This window comes from Camelina sativa, chromosome 20 (genome assembly GCF_030686135.1).
Source record: "Camelina sativa cultivar CO46 ecotype springtype chromosome 20, ASM3068613v1".
Taxonomy (NCBI): Eukaryota; Viridiplantae; Streptophyta; class Magnoliopsida; order Brassicales; family Brassicaceae; genus Camelina; species Camelina sativa.
Genome location: NC_141899.1, coordinates 35,513,865 through 35,538,999, shown reverse-complemented (window position 1 = coordinate 35,538,999; position 25,135 = coordinate 35,513,865). Strand labels below are relative to the sequence as shown.

Sequence of the window (25,135 nt, the reverse complement as noted above, 5' to 3'; positions counted from 1 at the left end):
GTGAATCGATGGGCTTAACCAATAAGCCCTTAGCCCTTATAGTTATAATTATAAATGGGCTTAACTATTTATAATATAGCCCACGGACAAAAGAAGGGGACCAGAGTACCCTTCCGCAGAGGATAATAACTCAGGAAGGGTTTAGATTAGGTTTTTAAGTCGCGCACATCTCTCTGCCGCAGCATCTCTTAGGGTTTCTTCTCATCTTCTTCTTCTTCATTTGCTCCCTTAGACACAACCCACTGTCCGAATCATTTCTCTTAGTTCGTTTACCTCTTCTTGTTTTTTTCTTCTTTCTTCATTTAGAATCTGTGTATCGAGTCATGGATTACTGATTTCCCCTTTCCTATAAAACCAATCAAAGCAAGCAGTTTCTCCGGTGACTTTGTATTCAACTTCGATCTTTATCAGACCGATAAAATGGCGTCTATGAACCCTTTCGATCTCTTAGGAGATGACGCTGAGGATCCCAGCCTGCTCGCTGCTACTTTGACTCAAAAAGTCGAGAAAGCTGCTGCTGTTCAACCTGCTAAGTCCGCTAAGATGCCAACCAAGCCACTTCCTCCTTCTCAAGCAGGTTAAAGTTCTTTGCTTTATTCTACTCTTATATGTAGTTGACACTGGACTTATTTAGATTCAGCTGTCTAGCGTAGTGTTGGATTGATTCGAAGCTTCTTTATTGTTATCATGAAATGTTTGCTTTTATCATTTGAAGTTTTAGTTTCTTTATCCATTTTTAGTTTTTTCGTCTTCTGCTAGCTTAGCTTTGATTATGGATAGCTTAATCTCGATTTTTAAGTAAAGGTAGCTTTATTGTATTCGGAATATTAACATTTTCTCTTTAGTTCGTAAGTCAAATATATAATGATGTCTTGAAAAGTTATTGAATGAAGTGTGGCCTTGTTTGTCTCTGTTTATGAATATAGTGAGGGAGTCAAGAAATGCTCCTTCAGGGGGTCGTGGTGCTGGTGGACGTGGTGGTGGTTATTCCCGTGGTAGGGGTGGTGGATTTAACCGGGACAACCGGAACAGTGATGCTCCTCCTGCAAATGAGAATGGGTTTTCTGTCGCATTCAGAGCTTCTGAAGATGCTGATGGAGCAAGGCGTGGGGGTATTGTTGGTGGATTCCGTGGTCGTGGAGCTCGCCGTGGATTTGCCAATGGTGAAGGAGGTGATGTTGAACGCCCTAGGAGGACTTATGAGCGCCGTAGCGGGACTGGTCGTGGGTAGGCTTTTTGTTTCCTTCTTCTGTGTCCACTACTTTGGTTACTGCTTTGTTGTTTAACTTCTAATACTTGTGATCTTTTTGTTTTGTTTTGTTTAGTACTGATCTAAAACGTGAGGGTGGTGGTCGTGGAAACTGGGGAACTACTGAAGATGACATTGCTCCGTAAGCATCCTGCTCTTCAGTTTAATTTTCATGTCTTGAACTCTAGGCAGTTTAAAAAACTAATGTCTTTTGGTATATATTAGAGCTACTGAGGAACCCACCACGGAGGTTGAGAAGAGCCCTGTTGCTGAGAAGCAAGGAGGTGAGGATGAAACCGCTGATGCAGCCAAAGAAGCCGAAGAGAAAGCACAGAAAGAAGCTGAAGACAAGGTACATTCATCAATTACAGCTATTGCAACATCTTATGAACTCCTATGTAAAAGTCTGAATGTTTTGCTGATTAGAAAAACTCATTATTGTTTGTTGTAATAGGAGATGACTCTGGAAGAGTATGAGAAAATCCTGGAGGAGAAGAAGAAGGCTCTGCAAGCCACTAAGGTCGAGGAAAGAAAAGTTGACACCAAAGTGTTTGAGTCCATGCAACAGCTTTCTAACAAGAAGACTACTGAGGAGGAAATCTTCGTCAAGCTGGTTAGGAATCTTATATTTGTTGTTCTCTTTCTCGGTTCCCTTTGCTGTAATGGAGCAATAGTTAACCCTTTGTATCTTATTGTTTCAGGGATCTGACAAGGACAAACGCAAAGATACTGCTGAGAAGACCAAAAAGGTCTTACTTTTTTCTTTTTTGCACTCTTTAACATAAATACTGCATGATTAGTTCACTCTGTTTAGTTCTTTATTGAAGCACAAACTGATTTAAGATTAGGAAGACCATGAGATTAAATTGGTTAACCTTTTACCTTTAAGAAGTCAAGATATGGACTTCAATTTGATGAATCTGCTAATCGATGCGTGTTTGTGAATTTGTAGTCCTTGAGCATTAATGAGTTCTTGAAGCCAGCTGATGGAGCAAGAGGTGGATACCGCGGCGGAAGAGGAGGTCGCGGTGGTCGTGGTGGTCGTGATCAGAGAGGTGGTGGTAACGGAGGAGAAAACCAAAGGAGAGGACCTTCTGCTCCGGCGATTGGAGACACTGCTCAGTTCCCGTCGTTGGGCAAGTAGAGCCCCCCCTCACTCTTTGTCCCCCTCAGCCCTTCTCTTCTATCTCTCTGGTTGAATTTTTTGTTCGTAGTTTTATTATTGTTGTTACACTCTGAAAGTCTTTTTCTGCAAAACATGTCCGGTTGTCTTTTTTACGTTATGGAAAAAAATTGTTATGACCTTTTTTTATATTTCGATTTCTCGTATTACAAATTCTGTTATTCAATCAAACTTTTCATCAATGCCCAAATCTTCTAAAGACTTATGTTTTACGCAAAATTGCCTTAATGCTTGCATAAAGGGACTCTACTAAAGCAAGTTATGTGTTTCAAGCATTCAAAATACATCAGAAAAAAATTAGAATTTGAAAAGAGGATAAATGGAAAACCAAAGAAGAGAAAGAGGGGGCGCTGAGTTGTTAATTTGGAGAAGTGATACATGCAATGCAAACAAATGATTATAATGGAGTGATGATCCAAAGAGGATTCAAGATGAGCAGCAGCCTGATTGCTGGTTCACTGGTGGCCCGCGAATCTGGACCGTCGGTGTCTTGGCGGCGCCTCCAGTTGGTTGGCTCGCCACTCTACCTGTCTCTACTTATATGATGCTTATGCTCTGACCTTGTTCCTTTCCTCTCTATCTTCTTGGGGTCTGTACTCGATCTATTTTTCTCTTCTCCTCTTTCGGCTCCCTCAAGTATATTCTTAGCTTTCCCTATAGAAGCTGTTTCAGCTTGACCTAGGTAAAGCTTGTGCATACTGCTGTGTATATCCGTGGACGTCTCTTTACCTCTTGAGAAGAGTTCTTGGCTCTCTAATCGACTTGATGCTCCCTTAGAACTGCTCTCTTGGTACTTGGTTAAAGGAGAGGGCTTGGACGACCGTTCTTAATGTAAAGGTATAGAGGACAACAAATCACTTAAACTGCTTGGAAATGCGCCAAGCAAACGCTTTTATTCAAACTTATAAAAACTCCCTTTTACAAGTTATGAATCTAAGTCTACTCTCTTGTCTATCTATCACAACACCCTGTGTAGATCTAAAAGAGTAAAACACACTCACCTTCAAAGCTCTTTTTGTTTGCTTGAAGGTTTACAAATCTCTCAAACTTTTCCCACGAGTGCTAACTCTTTTTGCGGCTAGCCCTCATCTCTTTAAACCCTTCACTCACGATCTCTAACCTAGATCTTTGTGAATCCCTAACTAAAAGGAAATATTACTTATTCTAAGAAATATCCTCCCTTAACTCTCTCGATCAAATATACCTATATCTTCGTGTATATCTTGATCTTCTTCTTCCTTCCTCTTCACGCTTCTTATCACGACTTCCATAATCTTCTTCCACGTCAGCCCATCTGCCACGTCAGCATATCAGCACTCTGAGACACTTCGCAAGCTCCTATTACCTTCAGAGCTCTGATGCACTTACACTTAATGGCACCCTCTCATTTTTTCACAGCGTGTGCACGTACCTCTGCAGACAGTTTCTGGCAGTCAAGACTTCGGCATAGTTGTTTCTTATCTTCTTTGCTTATCTCGGGATGCACCTGCCATGTAACCCAAATGTTTTTCAGTTCCAAATACTGTGTCCATGTTCTGTGCATAAAATGGATGATTCCTAAAATTAGACTGGTGTGACTCTCAACTGCAGTTAAGTACCCCTTCTGCACTGATACCTTGAGATATATGTTGATCGCTTTGTAGAGTCTGTCATGGCTTTCACGTGCAATGTCGGGCACTACCTCATCAAGAGACACGAATTTGGAAACTTGAATCAATAAGCTCTGCCACCTTCCTGATTGAATGCGGCAATTGATGACTGTTGTTACTAGAAAGATGCGCAGAAGACTGTCTTCTCCAGAGAATTGAAAAACTCTCAAGAACTGTGGCAACCAAGTCGGTATCATAGCGAGCGGTGATGAGAGGATGAGTGTGAACGCAACAAGAGGTCATCAAGAGTTGCCTCCTCGAGTTGCAGACCAGCTTTTCTAATCAACTCAGTCTTTGTTGCGACAGATGCTCCCACTTAACTCGCTATGCTAACAAGTCTCAGCAACAAAACCCTCTGAAACCGACCCTTTATCTGCAGGAACCATATTAACAACACGATTGTGATGGTAACAAAAATTTTCGTTATTGAGGTGACATCTTTGCAGAGTCTATCAATTTTGGGATCTCTAACTGGAGTTAAAATGCTTTCTTTGCTCTTTTGGTCACCCTTGGAGGTACGTAACCTTTATAATATATATATAAATATATATATATATATATAGCTAATTAAAAAGGGTCCTCATATCCATTTGGAAGATGGGAGAGGTTGAGAAAAGCAAGTGTTAAGTATTTTTTTTTAAGTCATGATAAAATCCCCAACTAAATTTTGTATTCATTTAACAAGAAGTCCATGCAACAGCTTTCTAAGAAGAAGACTACCGATGAGGAAATCTTCGTCAAGCTGGTCACAACTCTAATATGTTCTATGATCAGAAGTCTTGAAACTCTGCTCGTGAGACGAACTGCTTGTGGTGATGGTATCAAAAATTTCGTTATTGAGTGTGGTGTCATCTTTATAGAGTCTATCAATTCATGATGAAGATATATATCAATATAAACTAAAAAAACTATATTATAATTTTAGTTATTTCATTGGGGATACGTGATTAATACTCCTTTTTTGACAAAAATAAATAACATTTGACTATAGTTTTAGTTATTTCATTTATTTATTTTGAATAGCAATATAAACTAAAAAAACTATATTATATATTTTTTGATAAATAATATAATTATTACAAGTTATTTAATATTTTATGTTCTTAAACCATTTGAATAGGTCAATATCTTGGATTAATAAAATTAAAGCAATTCTTTTACATAGCCCAAGAACAATTTTTACAAAAGAAAAATAGCACACAAGGGTGAAATTCAGAAAAATAGCATTCATTATATTGGGAAATAAATAAATTAATCATAATGAATAAAAATAAATAAATTTTTAATGAATAAATAATTAAATTATTATATATATAAATATTAAATTATTCTTATAAATCTAAAATTCAAATTGATATTTGTTTACTTCCAAAGACCATTCTAGGAATCTTTTACTAAATATGTAATTTATTACTAAAAATCAATTTACAGTTCCTAAGATTCTAAGAACATTTTTTAGGCTTCCAAACATTTCATATTTATCTGGATAATTTGTTGTTTAGACCTTCAGTTGGTAATGACCCTTCATTTGGAAATTATGATTATATTTGGTCATATAGTTCAACATTAGCTAGTCAAATCTTTGTTATTACGTCGGATCATCACCAACATTGATTGGGAAAATGTATTTAATGTTGAGAAACCACTATATAATAGTGTATGAGATAAGAGAAAACAAAGAGTAGTAGAAGAGAAGTGTTGTGAATTATGACTACAAAACACTTATAAGTTTTGTGTTTTGTAACACTTTGTAAAGAAAACAAGAACTAACAAAGAGAGAAAGAGGGAGAGAGCAGCCGAGAGAGAGAGAGACTTTGAGAGTGTTTTTGATCAAGGAACTTATGTGTGTCATTCTTATTACACAACTCCTATTTATAGTGCATTACAAAAGACATGAGTCACACACTTAGACACTTGGTAATGACAAGTGGAAGTTGGTGTAATATTACAAAGACAAGTGTCCTAACATGTGTCTTGTGATGGATTAATCACAATTCTATTTCATAATACTCCCCCTTGATTATCCATCACCATTGACGAGTTACGTACTACCTCATTAAAAACCTTGTCATGGAAAAACCCATTGGGATAAAAACCATGACAAGGGAAAAAGAGTATAGTAACGTAATCTCCCCCTCGAAAAGATAAGTATAATCTTTCTTCATAAATCTCGTAGATGACGCATTCCAATACTGTGAATATGCTTTCTGAATGTGGTAGTCGGAAGCACCTTTGTGAATAGGTCTGCTGCATTGTCACTTGAGCGGATATGTTGGATATCAACTTCCTTCTTTTGCTCGAGTTCTTGAGTGTAGGAGAAAAATCTGGGAGGTATATGCTTTATTCTATCGCTCTTGATATAACCTTCTTTGATTTGGGCGACACAAGCAGCATTGTCTTCGAATAATGTTGTTGGCTCTTTCTTGGTGATTATTCCACTTGATTCTTGTATGTGGTTAGTCATCGATCTGAGCCATACACATTCTCTCGATGCTTCATGAAGAGCAATTATTTCTGCATGATTTGAGGAAGTGGCGACCAAAGTCTGTTTCTGTGAGCGCCATGAGATTGCAGTTCCTCTAATAGTGAAAACATATCCAGTTTGGGATCGGGATTTATGTGGATCTGATAAATATCCTGCATCTGCAAAACCAACAAGACCAACCGAAGAGTTTCTAGGATAGAATAATCCCAAGTCAATCGTACCTTGAAGATAACGGAGAATATGTTTTATCCCATTCCAATGCCTGCGAGTAGGGGATGAGTTGTATCTTGCAAGTAGATTCGTAGCAAAGGCAATATCCGGTCTAGTGCAATTTGCAAGATACATGAGTCCACCGATAGCACTCATATAAGGTACTTCGGGACCAAGTATTTTCTCGTTATTTTCACAAGGTCTGAATGGATCACTATCGACATTCAGAGATCTATTGACCATTGGAGTACTCAAAGGAGTCGCTTTGTCCATATTAAAGCGCTTTAAAATCTTTTTCGTATAATTTGATTGATGCACAAATATTCCATCTTGGAAATGTTCTATTTGGAGCCCAAGACAAAATTTAGTCTTTCCAAGATCTTTCATTTCAAACTCTTCCTTCATATGAGTTCTTGCATTCATTTCAAACTCTTCCTTCATATGAGTTCTTGCATCATCAATCTCCTTTTGAGTTCCAATTATATTTAGATCATCAACATATACAGCAATGATCACAAATCCCGATGGAGATTTCTTTATGAAGACGCATGGGCATATTTCATTATTAACATACCCTTTCTTCAATAGGTATTCGCTTAAGCGATTATACCACATGCGCCCGGATTGTTTTAATCCGTAAAGTGATCGCTGTAATTTGATCGCACAAATTTCATTAGACTTAGAGTCTAATGCCTCAGGAATCTTAAATCCTTCTGGGATTTTCATGTATATATCATTATCCAATGATCCATATAAATATGTTGTCACTACATCCATAAGGTACATTTCTAAATTCTTAGAAGCCGTTAGACTCATTAAGTACCTGAATGTAATTGCATCCATGACTGGAGAATATGTTTCTTCATAATCAACTCCAGGTCTTTGAGAAAAACCTTGTGCAACAAGTCGGGCTTTATATCTTGTGATTTCATCTTTCTCATTTCTTTTTCGCACAAATACCCACTTGCAACCAACAGGTTTTATATCTTTAGATGCAGTGACAAGAGGTCCAAAGATATTTCTTTTACTGAGGGAGAGCAACTCAAGTTGCATAGCCTTTTTCCATTTCTCCCAATCGGGCCTATGTTGGCATTCTGATACGGACCTTGGATCTGGATCATCTTTTTCATGATCGATCTCTTTAGATACAGAAAAAGAGAATATTCCATCATCATCATCGATTTCATCTCTATACCATAACATCCCATTTTGGGCATAGTTAATAGAAACCTCATATTTTTCTGTATCATCCTGAGGACTTTTCTTTTTATTTGGTTCTTCCTGAACCTTTTCATCTCCCATTTTCTTTTTCTTTCGGGGATTTTTATCTTTAGAGCCCATTGACCTCCCCCTTTTCAATTGAACCTTAGGTTCATTAGCTTTGCTTCCATCAAGTTCCTCTCTAGGAATTTCAACTCTTGATGGTGCATTTGCAGCGGGGATATATGACTTTGTCACCCTTTTTGTATCTATGAATGCATCTGGTAATTGATTTGCCAAACCTTGTATATGTACAATTTTTTGAACATCCAGTTCACGTTGATTTGTAGGGGGATCAATGTATATCAAAGATGGTGTATACCATGTAATATCTTTTGGTACTTGTTTAATTCCCCCCCCCCCCTAACACTGGAAATTTATCTTCATTAAAATGGCAATCGGCAAAACATGCCGTAAACATATCACCAGTTTGCGGTTCAAGATATCGAATTATACTCGGGGATGCATAACCGACGTATACACCCAATCTCCGTTGTGGCCCCATTTTTGTTCTTTGTGGTGGGGCTATAGGCACATAAACCGCACATCCAAAAATACGGAGATAGGATATGTTTGGCTCTTGGCCAGATGCCAATTGTAAAGGGGAATATTTATTATATGCACTTGGTCGTATTTGGACCAATGCCGCAGCATGCAATATAGCATGACCCCATATAGAAATTGGGAGTTTTGTTCTCAATATTAACGGTCTAGCAATGAGTTGTAGCCGTTTAATCAAAGATTCAGCCATGCCATTTTGTGTATGAACATGAGGAACCGGATGCTCCACATCGATTCCTATTGACATACAATAGTCATTGAAAGCTTGTGAAGTGAATTCACCGGTGTTATCAAGCCTGGCTTTCTTTATGGCATAATCAGGGAATTGAACTTTCAACCTGATTATTTGGGCAATGAATTTTGCGAAGGCCGTGTTTCTTGTTGTCAATAGACACACATTTGACCATCTACTAGATGCGTCGATCATTACCATAAAATAACGAAATGGCCCGTATGAAGGGTGGATAGGTCCACATATATCACCATGTATTCTCTCTAAGAACAATGGTGATTCATTCCCAATTTTGGCTGGCGATGGCCGAATTATGAGTTTTCCTTGAGAACATGCATCACATGAAAACTCATCAGATCTTAAAATCTTTTCGTTCTTCAATGGATGACCATTGGAATTTTGCACAATTTTTCGCATCATAACTGAACCAGGATGTCCAAGTCTTTCATGCCATATCTTAAATGTACTAGTAAACTTAGAGTTTACTGTAACATAAGATGCGAAATTATTTATTTTTGTGCAATACAATCCAGAGGATAACATTGGTAATTCTTCCAATATATGTTTCTCCTCAGATGTTATGCAAAGATATTCAATGCCATTCTTATTCAGAGTCTCTATATGATATCCATTTCTTCGGATATCTCTGAAACTAATCAAGTTTCTATGAGACTTGGGGCAATATAATGCATCAATTTCAAATTTTGTTCCCCTTGGCATTGAAAAACTGGCTTTTCCAGAGCCTATAATAATCTTTGCATTACCACATATAGTGCTCACGCTTCTAGTGGAGTCTTTTATTTTGAGAGAGGAGAAATATTTGTTTTCTTTAAGTATTGAATGCGTTGTAGCACTGTCTGCTAGACACATATCTCCATCCTCAATCTCAAAATTTGACATTTTCTGAGATAAAATATTTATAAAATAAACATTAATAAAATAACATAAAGTCTTACAAAAAAAAACTTATCATATATTACAATAAAACTATTATCCAGAAAACATTTTATAAACATAAAGTACATATCAAACTATGACAAAGCATATCATGGCATATAGGCCTTATTCGCATGATTTTCCGTTTTCATTATCAATGAGAAAATCTGCTATATCAAGATGGGGTTCATCGTTTAGGCCATGGTAAGAAGGTCCAGCTTCATCAGAGATGAGGTTGGTCTCAACATTCCTTTCTTTTGCCTGTTGAGATGCTTGATACAGATCGGCCAAATGTTTTGGAATACGACAGGTCTGGTACCAATGTCCTTTCATGCCGCATCAGTAACAAGTACTTTCATCTTGTTTCTTTATAACGCGACCAACATTATTAATTTGAAGATGCTTGTTGGTTTTTCTTGCGTTGAAGTCATTAGGAGAGAAACCTCTTCCTCTTCCTCGTCCACGACCTTCTCCACGACCTCCTCCACGACCATGACCACGGCCTCGACCGCGTCCACGGCCTCGACCGCGTCCGCGTCCACGTCCTCGTCCTTGCCAATTATTATAGCTGGATGTAGCAACATTCACTTCTGAAAGTGGAGCTGATCCAGTTGGACGGGTTTGATGATTTATCATCACGAGCTCATTATTTTGTTCAGCAACATGCAAAACTTGCATTAATTAAGGATATCGAGTATACCCTCTTTCTCGATATTGTTGCTGTAGGAGTACATTTGAAGGATGGAAAGTTTGGAATGTTTTCTTGATCATATCATAATCAGAAACTTCTTCTCCGCAGAGAGCCATCCTTGAAGTGATTCCGAACAAAGCGGAATTGTACTCACTTACACTTTTGTAATCCTGAAACCTCAGGTTTAGCCATTCATGTTTGGCTTTTGGTAAGATCACATACTTTTGGTGGTCAAACCTATCCTTGAGCGCGATCCAAAGATCTGCAAGATTTTCTCTCGTGATGTATTCATTTTTTAAACCATCGTGGAGATGATGACGCAAGAACATCATGGTTCTTGCTTTTTCCTCTTCTAACCCCGTTTCTAACGGATCGATGGTTTTGAGAAGCCCATTCCCTTTTAGATAGAATTTTACATCTAATGCCCATGTCATATAGTTTTTCCCAGAGATATCAAGGGCGGCGAATTCAAGCTTTGCCAAGTTTGACATGATTACTATATAAATAATACAATTTGTTAAATATAAAATTTTATGAAATAGTACTGTAAAATCTTGTTTTTAGCAATAAATATAGACTATAAAACAAAAATATAAGCTATATAATATATTCATAAATTGAAACAATCAATTTAGGAGGCATAGCCTTCCATATAATTCAAATATATAGATCTGAACATATGATCAAGGAGGCAGAGCCTACCATAATGATCAAGAATGTAGATCTAAATGATCAAGGAGGCAGAGCCTACCATTAGATCAAGAAGTATGTATAGATTTTTACTCTATAGATTATACATATGGTAACATGCATGTAAAATAATTAAATTCAAACAATTTGAATAAAACTTAAATCTTACCTCAAACGGATGACGGGTCGAGAGTTGATCGTGCTGATAACGTGTTGAGAAACCACTATATAATAGTGTATGAGACAAGAAGAAAACAAAGAGTAGTAGAAGAGAAGTGTTGTGAATTATGACTACAAAACACTTATAAGTTTTGTGTTTTGTAACACTTTGTAAAGAAAACAAGAACTAACAAAGAGAGAGAGAGGGAGAGAGCAGCCGAGAGAGAGAGAGACTTTGAGAGTGTTTTTGATCAAGGAAATTATGTGTGTCATTCTTATTACATTTAAACTTTATTCCAAGTTCATATGTATATTTGTGTTTTCTTTTGCATAAAATCTAACTAATCCTTTTGAATTTTTTTTGCACAAATATGATCTGATGGCATATGTATTTTATTATCTCAATCTTTTGAGAGTCCAATGTCCTTCTTAACCACTCATCAGTGAGTATATTACTTCATTTTATGATATTGGTGATCCATATTTCTTTGTACAAGGTCTTGATCATTTATTTCAGTTAATATGTTGAATGGACCAACGACGTATTCACTTAGGGGCTGTTATTGGAGAGGTGATTTCTAAATCCATATGGAATTGTAAATTCTAGAAATCAAAATACATAGATTTTGAAATCCGATTGGGAAATCCATTTGTATGGACTGAGACAGCATGAATTATATTATGCTCTATGCCTAGCTCTTGAAGCTCTTCTTGTTAGCGAAGGCACATTATTGTGCAACGCTTGATGGGTTGTGGCTCGAGCAAAGCACTAAAGAGAGAAAGAGAGATGTTAAATCACTAAAAATAACATTAACAGTCTTTTTAGCCTTGACTTACTATTGGCGCTGCACCATTCTCTAGCTTTACTAAAGCAACAAGGTGTTGGGCTCAAGTGATTGAGGATTTTCCACCTCTGCTTGAAGGTGATGGAAGGCTGAAGATATGTTAGTCTATTTGACTTGTTTATCCCTTTACTCTTCACCGTTAGGTTTGGGTATATCCATTTTGATATTTCATTATGTCTATGTATTAGGTCCATTACCTAAAGAAGATGCTGGTGTTAGAAAAGACGGAAAAGACGACCTTTTCTTGTGTTGTTGGTTGGGAAAGAAATGCATTCAGGTAATTTCAATGTAATTTATAAAAAAGGATTCCTTAATTTACACCTATCGTATAATTCTCCATTCCAGTTTCTTTTTCTGTTTATAACTATTATATATTGGTTAACTTGGTTTTATCCTGGTCTTTCCTTGTATTACATTTTAGGACTAAGCTCGAAATTGGTTGTGATTGTAGAACTTTGTATCTTCCATATAAATGTTGAGAGTACCAGTAAATGTTTCCAAATTATATTGTAATTACATGATTCATATTTGCTAGAGCGCTACAGTTTTTAGCTTTAAATATTATTGGTTCCTGATGTTAGTATAGTTTGTTGTTTTGTAGCTTTATGAAAATAATGTATTGATGTTCTGGATCTCAGATATTGAACTTCACTTGAGTTTAGCCATTTAAAGTTCTGATTTCTCCCTTATCCAGGACCAAGATATGACAATTAGACTAGCGAATCTATACTATTAAAAAGGAAGCATTTTTTGTTCTGTAGAAATAAAATTGATAAAATATGACATGAAATGCCCTGGAAAGTATAATAAAGCATAGAAAACGACATGGGTATTAAAGTAATTTTTTTAATCAAAACACACGGATTGTATTGTCACCCTGTTTTTGTTAGTTCTGATTGTGTTTTGTGTGTTCAGAGTAAGAATACTTATTTCAGTCACCAAAAAACATGTGACCTTAAATAAGATATATAAAATGGTAAACGAGCGGCCCATAAAATTGATATCCAATAAGCGACCATTTAGTGGCCTAACTACATTAAATACAATATTCCAAAAACAGCGTTCTTTAAATAACAAATACTTATGTCCCTATAATCACGCGAATTACCAATTTGCATATCTCCAATTTATCACAAAATCAATAAAGGGAATCATCTACCGAAATCATTTAAAATTAAAGCTTTCCTAAATATAGAAAATTAAAGAAAATAACGACACAATGTAAGGAACTATACCAAACTTTAAAAATCACCAACAATATCATTTCAAATGTTACCTAAACTAACAAAAGAAAATTACGCGAAATCTTTGCTACTTACCATATCCCCATATAATCATTTACTCGGAAAATATATGCTAGGTATATTCCAAATACCTAGGTCTTCAACTATAAATATATGGGTCCTCGAAAACAATGTAGCTTACAATAATATACTCGATACCCAGTTAATATATTCTAGAAAAAAGGCTGCAAAACAGTGGAATCAAGAGTCTTACTAACATTAAGCCATTCAAGACAACTTTGAAGATTCAAGTGCGGATCGTCCACTCATGGCGACAGCACACGAGTTTCATTGGATAAACTTTAGAAGTGATCTTAGCAGATGTCGAGGTGACCTTATATTCGTAAATATAAATCTTTTATCTATGTACTTTATATTTGTTTAAAACATAGATGATTACGATTAATCCCAATAATTTACTATGTGATTGTATGAAATGGCAATGTTTTTGACATGGACAGTTCTATGTTGTTATATCAACAGTGACTTTCAAATAGTGGTTAAGGTGCTAATCTTTGGTAAAGATGGGAAACCACAAAAGCAAACTATGAATGTGGTGTTCAAAAAAGTTTTTCAAAACATATAAGCAATTTATGGACTCAGAGTCTCTTACATTACTTAGGTATGCATTTTTTTTAACTATTATAATATGTATAGAACACATGAGTTTACTTTCTATTGCTTTAGTTTATTCTCGCTTATCTTATTTATAGATAGCTACTGGTCAAGGTGTCAGTGATGGTTAATGGTGGCTTATGCCTCTTACATGAAACCAATTTGTCTAAGATTATGTATGACGAGGTTGCGATTTAGATTTCAGGGTTGTGATCATACTATAAAATATTCTTTCTAATTTACATCTCCTAGAAAACCAGACAATATGAAAATTTACTTAACTTGATCAACGATGGCGAGCCTTGCTTTGGGCGTGGATCGAAGCTATCTATCTGACTTTGGATACTTTGATTATTTGCAAGAAAAATGGATTTATAAAACAAGAATTAACACCCGATATAAAACCCAAAACCAGATTAAATATAAACTAAATATTGAAATTGCTTAACTTGGACTATAATAACACACATAGTGTTATACTTACTGGATTCTGTAAATTATTGATGAACTTGGATGTTTATTGATGTCTCTGGTTGATTTGATATTGTGTGGAAGACGAAGGTTAAGAAATTGCCTCTTCAATACACTTATTTTTCCTTTTCTGTTTTTGGTCGTTGAGTCACAGAAGTTGTTTTTTTCAATTTTTTCTTTCAATGAGTTTATAGAAAAAAATAAAATTGCCTTTCTTTTGTTAAATTTCTCGGGCATGGTAAATGGTATGTTACTTTGAAGGTGGAGTTTATAACCAATAAATTCAAACTATAAGATTGATCAGTGTTATTTCTCCATGGATGGCCATTGTTAACTCTATGTTTTATAATGTTCTACACTAACTTGGAGGAGGATCAAAAATACAACGTTGCAAGTAGTTTTCGAGTTGCACCCACGCGTACATAGTATGGAACTATAGACTGATAAAAGTCAACTATTTAAGTATATACATGAAGGAGAAAGTTATGATTTTATTGTTAAACACGAACATAAAAATTGGTTACGTTGTATAATTCTTTTTACGAACAAATTAATTTAAACTATAAAATAGTATAGATTTTATACTATTATAAAATAGTATAGATTTTATACTATTAATTTAAACTATAAAATAGTATAGCCGTATTATGGGCTGGAGCCTGGAGATAAAACAGTCTATAAAGACATGAAGAGTTGAATACTCGTCGTAGTAATTGGTCATCTAAAATTAACGTAAGCTTCTAATATTGTATAGATTTGTCATTACAAATTATAATATATATTGTTTACTAATATTAATTAATACAATTACAACTACTATACCACATTCACCACACATTTTCTACTCGCCTTTATTATCCATAAACGAATTATAAAAAAATAACAGTTTTATTCTTTAAAATTACAGTTTCACTAAACAATCAACTTACTTTTTGAAAGCAATCCCGCACATACGTGCGGATCTGAATCTAGTACAATTTTAAACTGAAAGCAATTATGTATAGTACAATTATGTATAGCAATTATTCAATGTTAAAAGGAAGACATGTGCAGGTACAATGTTTTCTTTATACTGAAAGCAATTATGAATAGTACTAAAAAAAATTGAATAATTGGATCTTCTTGCAGGGCCGTATATACAAAGGTAAAGAGCCTCCCCAATTTGTTGCCCTTTTTCAACCTACGGTGGTCCTAAAGGTATTTGTATGTTGTTTCAAGATGAGGATGAAGTGATTTTAGTCGCAAGAGAAAATACAATGATTCATATGGTTTACATGGACATTTTAGGGTGGTTTGAGCTCTAGGTACAGAAACAGTGTGGGAGAGACAAGGTCGACAGACGAAACTTACACGCCAGAATCAATTGCACTTATTCAAGTATCTAGAACTGGAGTTCACATAATAATGGTATGTAATTTGAATTGGTACCTTAAATTTTAGTTTTCTTATTTTTTTGAAATATTGTTGTTTGAATAAGGGTGTGTAGTGTTATTATTCAGCTTTGTATAGAGGTGACTTAGGCTAACATAATATTCTTTGATTTGTTATATTGACTTGTAATTGTGTTGCAATACCTCCATCAGGTGGCAACATTTTTAAACTCTTATGAATGCTCCTTCTGCAGTCTGGTACTTCCATGTTCCTATGGCATGGAAATCAAAGTGTGCATGAACAGCTGAAACTGGCTGCTAAAGTTGCTGAGTTCTTGAAGGTTAGTGAACTAGAGAACTAGAGTGTGTGCAATGATCTGTCTCAGGTTTGACTTTTTGTAACCATCTTTCCAATCAGTTTCTAATGTTATAGTGTTATTGGTTGGGTCTATCTATATTGTTGTAGTGAGAGGATTTGTGGGAGACTATGTGATTCTTTGATGGCATTTTGGTGACTTCTAGTGCACAACAGGATTAACTGAACGAGTAAGTATGTATTTGTATCATATGTTTTGAGTCAGAGACCAAATGATTGTTCTTTGTATATTGTAATGTTTTGACATATAAATTCGTAGATAGTTCATGAAGTTCATATACTACAGTGGTAGTGATGAACGATACTTCTCATAATTTTTCAACATCATATAGGCTTCTTTCTGACTTAATATATTGTAAGAGTTAAGATAAAGAACAAGTAGGGTAGTTAACGCTGCACCGTTGTCTTTGACAACATTTGCAGAATCGATATTAAAAAAATTGTATGACATTTTTTTGTGGATCTGCTACTTTATCTGCAGGAAACATGGGGGAAATTATCATGCATTTGGGAAGATGCTGGATGTATGGGACATTCAGCCTCTTTGCAAGCAGGTATATATTGGTATTCTATTATTTTTTATAACTTTTATACATGCTATGACTCGTGATCATAAATCTGATATGTTTCTCAAATCATGACATGACATCTTCTGTGGCAGTGGTCTGTGATCTTATCTTAAGTGCATGTTTTTTTCCTCTGCTTTCAATAATATTATAGTGTTGGTGCTTGCGTTATAATTGTATCAAAGTGTTGTTACTTGCGTTTTAATTGTTGTAGTACTAGTATTAGTTGTGGTAGCTTGCGTTTTGATTGATCATAAATCTGATATACATGCCATGATCGTGATTATAAATCTGATGTTTCTCAAATCATAATATCTTCTGTGGCAGTGGTCTGTGATCTCATCTTAAGTACCTGTTTTTTTTCCTCCGCTTTCAATAATATCATCGTGTTGTTGCTGCGTTTTGATTGATCATAGTGTATCATTATGTTGTTACTTGCGTTTTAACTATTGTAGTACTAGATTAGTTGTGGTTGCTTGCGTTTTGATTGATCATAAAAATCTGATATACATGTCATGATCACGATCATAAATCTGATATGTTTCTCAAATCATGACATCTTCTGTGGCAGTGGTCTGTGATCTTATCTTAAGTACATGTTTTTTCCCTTCCTCCCCTTTTCAATAAATATCATAGTGTTGTTCTCACGTTTTTATTGATCATAGTGTATCATTGTGTTGCTACTTGCGTTTTAATTATTGTAGTACTAGAACTAGTTGTGATTGCTTGCGTTTTGATTGATTATAAATCTAATATGTTTCTCAAATCATGTCATCTTCTGTGGCAGTGGTATGTGATTTCATCTTTAAGTACATGTTTTTTGTTTCCTCCGTTTTCAATAGTATCATCGTGTTGGTGCTTCCGTTTTGATTGATCATAGTGTATCTTGTTAGTTGCATTTTAATTGCTGTAGTACTATAATTAGTTGTGGTTGCTTGGTTTTTGATTGATATAGTGTTGTTGCTTGCATTTTTGATTGATCATAATGCAAACATTTTGTGGAAATTTTCAACATTAGAAAAGACAGGTTTGATTTCTAGAAAATTTCAATTAAGCTATAACACATCACATACACGAAGAAAAGAACATTTTCACTTAACCCAAACCATGAAAAGTTCTGTATGGGAGATACTTACATTGCCTTGCAGGTTTGGAATTCTTTTCTGTCTTCTGCATATACTCCTCTACTTGACAGCTTCTTCAATAATATATATGTATGAAAATATATATTAAGGATGAAGCTGGAACAGCAGCTGTTAAAACAGTTAAACTAGATGCTGTTCGTGGAGGCCGTAATGTCCAACACCGGGAAATTCAGGGCCATGAATCTGACAAATTCTTGTCTTTTTCTTCATTTCTTCATCTACTTCTGATTCCTCCATCTTCTCATTACCAATTCAATCACTTTCTGCAGTAAGGCCTAATCTCTGCTGCTCCTCTCTAATCCGAGTAACCAATGTTGCTTCCTCTGCTCGTCTCATCAACATATCTGACCAAATTTCTCCAGGCCTCTATCCATGTTCCTTCCCATTAATCCTGAAATGTCCCGACATACTCTTATCTCTGAGTGTAGATACGAATCTCTATCTCTCATACCTTCCCTCTGAGAAATACTATCCTTCTGATACAAGCCAGTCTTCTATCCCTAACATCTACAGGCCTCGATTTCAGCTCTTCTGAAGTCGGACTTAACTTCTTCTGCAGGTGTTTTAAGTGCCAATCAACCTTGTAGTCATGTTTTAAAGCATCAAACTCAGCCAAGTCATCTACACTCATCTCTGATCCATATGGCTTTGAAATCAAAGCAAACAACAACTAAGGTTTCAGCTCCAAAATCGAAGTCCAATAAACAACTAATTTCAGTTTAAAATTAAAACGCACTACACAATACTTAGATAACTAAAGAAGCTAATCAGTCACACCTCTGGTTCCTGTAAAATGCTTACCTTCCTTCCCTTGGCCTTTGGGTATCAGTGTGACTTGCACCAGTGATTCATATATCCCAACGAGACTTCCTTCTTTGACATTTATAGGACCGGACTCTGTTTCAACGTCTGCTCCATCTGACATCCTAACAATCTCAGCCACCTCTCCACCTAGTTGATCACTGAAGCTCACTCTCACTTTCTTCATCCTCTTGCCGCACCTACTATTGATATGGTATTCTCTAAGCTAGCAATGATCTAATGTATATGATCAAACATTGCATTGGTAAATCTACGTCGGTCTCACCTCTGGTTCCTGTAAAAGATTTATCTCCCTTCCCTTTGCCTTTGGTTATCAGTGTGATTTGCATCAGTGATTCATATTTCCCAACGAGGCTTCCTTCTTTGACATTTATAGGACTAGGCTCTGTTTCCACGTTTGCTCTGTCTGACATCCCAATAACCTCAGCCAGCGCTCTCCTCCTAGTTACGGAACCTCAGTCTCTCTTTCTTCATCCTCTTAGCCACACCTGCTTCAGATGGGAGAGGTTCCTCATATATATCTAAGTATTTTTTTCAAGTCATGATAAAATCCGCAACTAAATTTTGTAGTTAGTTGTTGTTCATTTAACACATCTTCTTAGTCTCCTTGTGTTTTTGTTTATGGCAGAAATATAAAAATGACCAAATCTTTGACCAGCTGTTGTTATTATACAAAAGGAGACAAAGAAATCTGACACATTTATCAGACAAAAGATATTCGCAGAATAAATAAAACACATTCCCATAATACGTAAGCATGATAAAATGATTAGTGAAAGAAAAGAGAGCGCAGTTTTATAGAGTGGTGGATATGGGATTTTGCGCTAGATCATAGCGAACTTCTTTTTGCTTTCAGAAGCTTTGCGTTTGTGGAGGAATCGCATCTTTGAACTTGCTCGGAGCTGCTTAGCGATGCTGAGTCTTGTTGATGGCAAATAATTAGGATTGGCGGTAGTAACGATATCAGACGGAAACCTTTCCTGTGAGGCCAATCTACATAAAGACCAACTACAACCATCACCATTCATATATATCTATATACGGCTAAGTAGTAATTGATATATACACGAGAGAGAATAATCAAAATAATTAAATATTGGACACCTTGATGGCGGAGACTGGGGCAAGTTTTCCTGCTGTAATATTAAAAATCAAATCAGTAAAAAAATTATAAAAATCCCTATAGATTATTAGATCACAACTTATTCAATTCCGACTTGCAAAATTATTATATAACCAACCTGAGTATCAAATTTATCAGAATCGCAAACCTGATGGTTTCCCTCATACACAGGAGGCACTTTTATTTTATCATCTGGAACACACACAACAGTCGGTTTTCCAGTCCGTTTTCCAGTCCGTCTAAGTGAACGCGTTCGGCCAGTGGCATATCTTGTTGGACCTCAATTTATTTAAGCTCAGTGGGCTTAATAAATTTGGAGTGTGTGAATAGATAATGGACCACATAGAAGTGGTTGGGCTCAAGTTGGAGCTCCAATAAGCCATTGGTTGTGTCAAAAATAAGAGAAGATATCGATCTCTTTATCACGTCTCCTGAAGACTCGGTCTTCTTCGTTCTCAACTCCATGAGAAACGGGATTAAGGAGAGCACTACACAACTGTTGCTGGATTTGTGGATTGAGTGGGTTTGATTTGTTGAGAAAACAAAGTCAATTAAGTCGATCACAAAGACCTCTATATAAACACACGTTCAAGTCTCATTACGGAAAAAAAAAAAGCCGATCACCGATCGAGAAGATAAAAAAAAAGACTTAGAACAGAAACATCCAGCAATCTCTCTCTCACAAAGTAAGTGTCATTTCGAGAGTATCGTAGAGAGAAGTTCGTATAGAGCCGGTGTTTGAGTGATTAGTAAACCCGGTTGTGTATGGTTGTATCCTGGGACTCTTGTAACCATTAATCCCGTCGCACTGCGGGGGTTTCAAAGAGTTAAGGAAAGAGATTTCGGTCTCGCCTCCATTCTTCCCTTAACGTTTGTGTTGTTATCTCTTATTCAATACCTCTTATGTAGTGTGGCAAATTTCTAGCTCCTACATATCTCCCATCTATGTGCGGATAACCTTTGAAGTCAGCAAATTGGCGTCCGCCAGGACGTTTGTGTTGAAATCGGGGCATAACTAGCTGCGCCTCCTAAACAACTCCGCCCGGGAACCCTAGTATACCGTGTATATATACACAAAACTAATTTATATATATATTTATATTTTAACAAACCAACTAAATTATATCTTCTAGGTTTATAATTTTCAACTAACAATCTGGCCCATACATACGGAATATTATTTATACCCGAACTATTTTCGGGTTGAGAAGAGCCTTGTTGCTGAGTAGCAAAGAGGTGAGGATGAAACCGCTGATGCAACCAAAGAAGCCGAAGAGCATGCACAGAAAGAAGCTGAAGACAAGTTACAGTCATCACTTACAGCTATTGCAACATCTTATGAACTCTCCTATGTAAAGTTTGAATGTTTGCTATATTACACAACTCCTATGTTTGAGTCCATGCAACAGCTGGTCACAACTCTTATATGTTCTATGATCACAAGTCTTGAAACGCTGCTCGTGAGACGAACTGCTAGTGCCTAGTGGTGATGGTATCAAAAATTTCGTTATTGAGGTTTGCAGAGTCTATCAATTCATGATGAAAATGACGGAGTAAAGCATTGGGGGGATACGTGATTAATACTCCTTCTTTGAAAAACTTGCACATAGCACATTGATATATATGGAGAAGGGTCCTGAAGTTTGTTTAACTGAGACGACTCTTCTTAATCTGGTAGAGGCGAAAATTTAAATTTCATGTGAATCAATCAATGAGAAGCTTTTGGAATCTCCAACTTCAGTGTGCAAATATTTCAAAGGAGTATTAATCACGTATTCCTTGAAGTTTGTTTAAGCGAGACGACTTCTCTGAAAGTTTTTTCTTAATTTCAAAAATAAATAATGGTTTTACTTATTTCATTTATTTATTTTTAATAACAATATAAACTAAAAAACTATACTATATATTTTTCTGATAAATAATATAATTATTACAAGTTATTTAATATTTTGTGTTCTTAAACCATTTGAATAGGTCAATATCTTGGACTAATAAAATTAGAGCAATTCTTTTAGATAGCCCAAGAACAATTTGTATAAAAGAAAAATAGCACACAAGGGTGAAATTCAGAATATTGGAAAATTATTAAATTAATATATTTTATTTTATATATAAATATTAAATTATTCTTAAAAATATAAAATTCAATTTTTGTTTCTTTTCAAAAACCGTTCTAAGAATCCTTTACTAAATATGTCATTCATTATTAAAAATTAGTTTACTGTTCCTAAGATTCTAAGAATATTTCTTTTAGTCTTCCAAACATTTCATATTTATTTGGAGTCGGAGAAATTGTTGTTTAGACATTCAGTTGGTAATCACCCTTAATTTGGAAGTTATGATTCTATTTGGTCATTAGTCAATATTAGTCAACTATATTATATATTCTTTTGATAAATAATATAACTTGACTCAAACAAGCCAATGCGAAGGTAAATTGTTTACAAAGGTAACTAATTGCGGAAATGAACGAACACGTCGTGCCAAATTATTCGATTTACCATTCTGAGAGCGAGGGAGGTAAACAAGATATTACAAGATAAATAATATAACGGTTACAAGTTAAATAATATGTTATGTTCTTAAAGCATTTGAATAGGTCAATATCTTGGACTAATAAAATTAGAGCAATTCTTTTAGATAGCCCAAGAACAATTTTTACAAAAAAAAAAATAGCACACAGGGGTGAAATTCAGAATAATAGCATTCATTATAAAGTATTGGAAAATTACTAAATTAAACTTATTGAATAAAAATTTAATTATTTTTATATATAAATATTAAATTATTCTTAAAAATCTAAAATTCAAAAACCGTTCTAGGAATCTTTTACTAAATATGTCATTCATTATTAAATATTAATTAACTGTTCCTAAGATTAACATTTTTTTTAGTCTTCCAAACATTTCATATTTATTTGGAGAAATTGTTGTTTAGACTTTCATTTGGTAATGACCCTTCATTTGGAAGTTATGATTATTGATAGGGATGTTAAAAAGGGTTTTTAAGCCCTGTTCAGCCCTGGCCCTGTATACATTAAGCCTTTTAAAACTCTGAGTATAAAACAAGCCCTGTAAAATTAATTTTAAAGGGCTCAACCCTCTTCAGCCCTGGCCCTGTAACTTTTTTTTCATTTTATTTCAAAACTCAAATTCAACAGTTCTAAAACTACAAAAACTCATCAATATCCAAAACTCATGCTATGTAAAACATTTCTAAAAACTCATCATTTGTAAGAAGCTCCGCTTCAGATATACTTCAAATATACTTCAAATATACTTCAATACAAAGAAGCTCCGCTTCAGATTCAAATATACTTCAAATATACTTCAAATATACTTCAATACAAAGAAGCTCCGCTTCAGATTCTTCCATTTGCCCCTGGATTGATTAAGCTGAACAAAGAGACAAAGCGACGAGCTTTAGTAAAGATGTTTGCTAAAGTAAACCAAACATCTAGAGATGTTTGCTCTTATACGAACCTATTCAATTGAAAGAGGCATAAAAGAGCTAACCTCATCATGTGTTAGACTCTCCAACTCCTGCTACTTTTGTATCATTATTATCTTCATCATCAAAGTAATCTTCAATGTCTCCTAAATTATCATACAAGTTAGTCAAACAATTAAAACATTCTCGCAAAGATGACTTGAACAATTTAAAACATTGAAAGTTTACCTTCAAAGTCAGCAAATCCACGCAACCAGTTTCTAGTGCAAACTAATGCTTGAACATTTTTGGGAAGAAGTCGGTTCCTGTAAGGATTCAACACTCTACCTCCAACACTGAAAGATGACTCTGATGCTACAGTGGTGATTGGAATGCTGAGAACATCAGATGCCATGGAAGCTAAATCGCCATATCTATGCTGATTATCTTTCCAGAAACTTAACACTTCCATGTCGGTAAAAGTCTTCATCTCTAGTCTAGGTTCATCCAAATAGATCTCCAAATTTGATTTGGAGCTTCTTGAACTAGACTTGAGGCCACTTTCAAGATCAAACAGATCCTATGATATGAAATACAAACAAATTAGTTACAAACTTACAATGATGTGTGAATATGATAATGAACTTATAATCTTAAACATATAAATATACTAGAAACCACAACCAAACAGCAAACTAGAAACCACAACCAAAGACGCATGTATTCTCAATGTAGACCATCATAATATGACTATGAACTTTCTTAAACAGAAGAGAGGCTGTTAAGAGTGAGAGTGTGAGACTAATAAACTTGGTGAATAGCATACCGATCCAACCTCTGCTCAACACTTCAAGTATTCAAGACTTCAAGTTTTAGCTGCTCCAAAGCTTTCTCCTAGAATTACAAACCACAAAATTCAATGGCCGAAGAAGTTCTCTGAACTAAGCATAATAACTAATAATTAATTACATGCTCAGTGCTCACATTCACATACTTTATCACTAATCCTGATGAAATACAGAGCCTTAGCAAGATGAGCTTCACGCACTTCACTTTCACCCAAATTCTCTTATGCGTCAGCAATCCTAAACAAAGAAATAGGAAACGAAAATGTCATAAAACATCAAACACACTAAATCATCGAAGCTACAAAGAAACATAGAGATTCCCAAATCAAACACAATTCGAGAGTTTCCTTACACCAAACCGTAATCAACAACTAAAACAATACTCGATTTTTCAACAATAATCATCATCATCATCATCATCATCATCATCATCATCATCATCATCATCACATCACATAGTTTTGGCGAAAAATTGTGGATTTATATATTTGCTTGAAAATTACGGATTTGCGCTTTGGTGGAAAAATTACGGTTTGCATTTTTGGTGATGAGGATGATGATGGTGATAGTGATGGTAGTATGATGATGATGATAATATGATGATGGTAGTATGAAGATGATGATAGTATGATGATGATGATGATGATAATATGATGATTATGGTAGTGATGATGATGATATTTGGTTGATAATGAAGAAATTAATGGGTTATTGGGTTAACTCCTGAATTAATTATAATCAAACTCATTTGAGTCACATTTGATTCATTAATTCATTTAACTATCAACTCATTTCACCCATCAACTCATTAGAGTTAAAATTTTCAACTCATTAGAATTCATGAGTTGACTCATAAATCGTGGTCCATTTTAAGACCCTTTATAGAAGGTAACATTACGCTGGATGAGAAATCCCAGGTGAAAAATATCACTGAATA

General features: G+C 35.3%; 2 protein-coding genes across 2 annotated transcripts; one reads left to right on the top strand and one right to left on the bottom strand.

Moving 5' to 3' along the window:
* The first annotated feature begins 95 nt into the window (after positions 1–95).
* On the top strand, positions 96–2,585 carry LOC104772010 (RGG repeats nuclear RNA binding protein C). Its single transcript, XM_010496649.2, has 7 exons — positions 96–577; positions 927–1,227; positions 1,326–1,391; positions 1,475–1,601; positions 1,704–1,862; positions 1,951–1,998; positions 2,202–2,585. Exons 1-7 carry the CDS (start codon positions 421–423, stop codon positions 2,391–2,393), a joined length of 1,050 nt encoding a protein of 349 aa, XP_010494951.2. The 5' UTR covers positions 96–420; the 3' UTR covers positions 2,394–2,585.
* A 7,861-nt stretch (positions 2,586–10,446) lies between these two features.
* On the bottom strand, positions 10,447–10,947 carry LOC147919901 (uncharacterized). Its single transcript, XM_087504160.1, has one exon. It carries the CDS (start codon positions 10,945–10,947, stop codon positions 10,447–10,449), a length of 501 nt encoding a protein of 166 aa, XP_087360286.1.
* Positions 10,948–25,135: the final 14,188 nt, after the last annotated feature.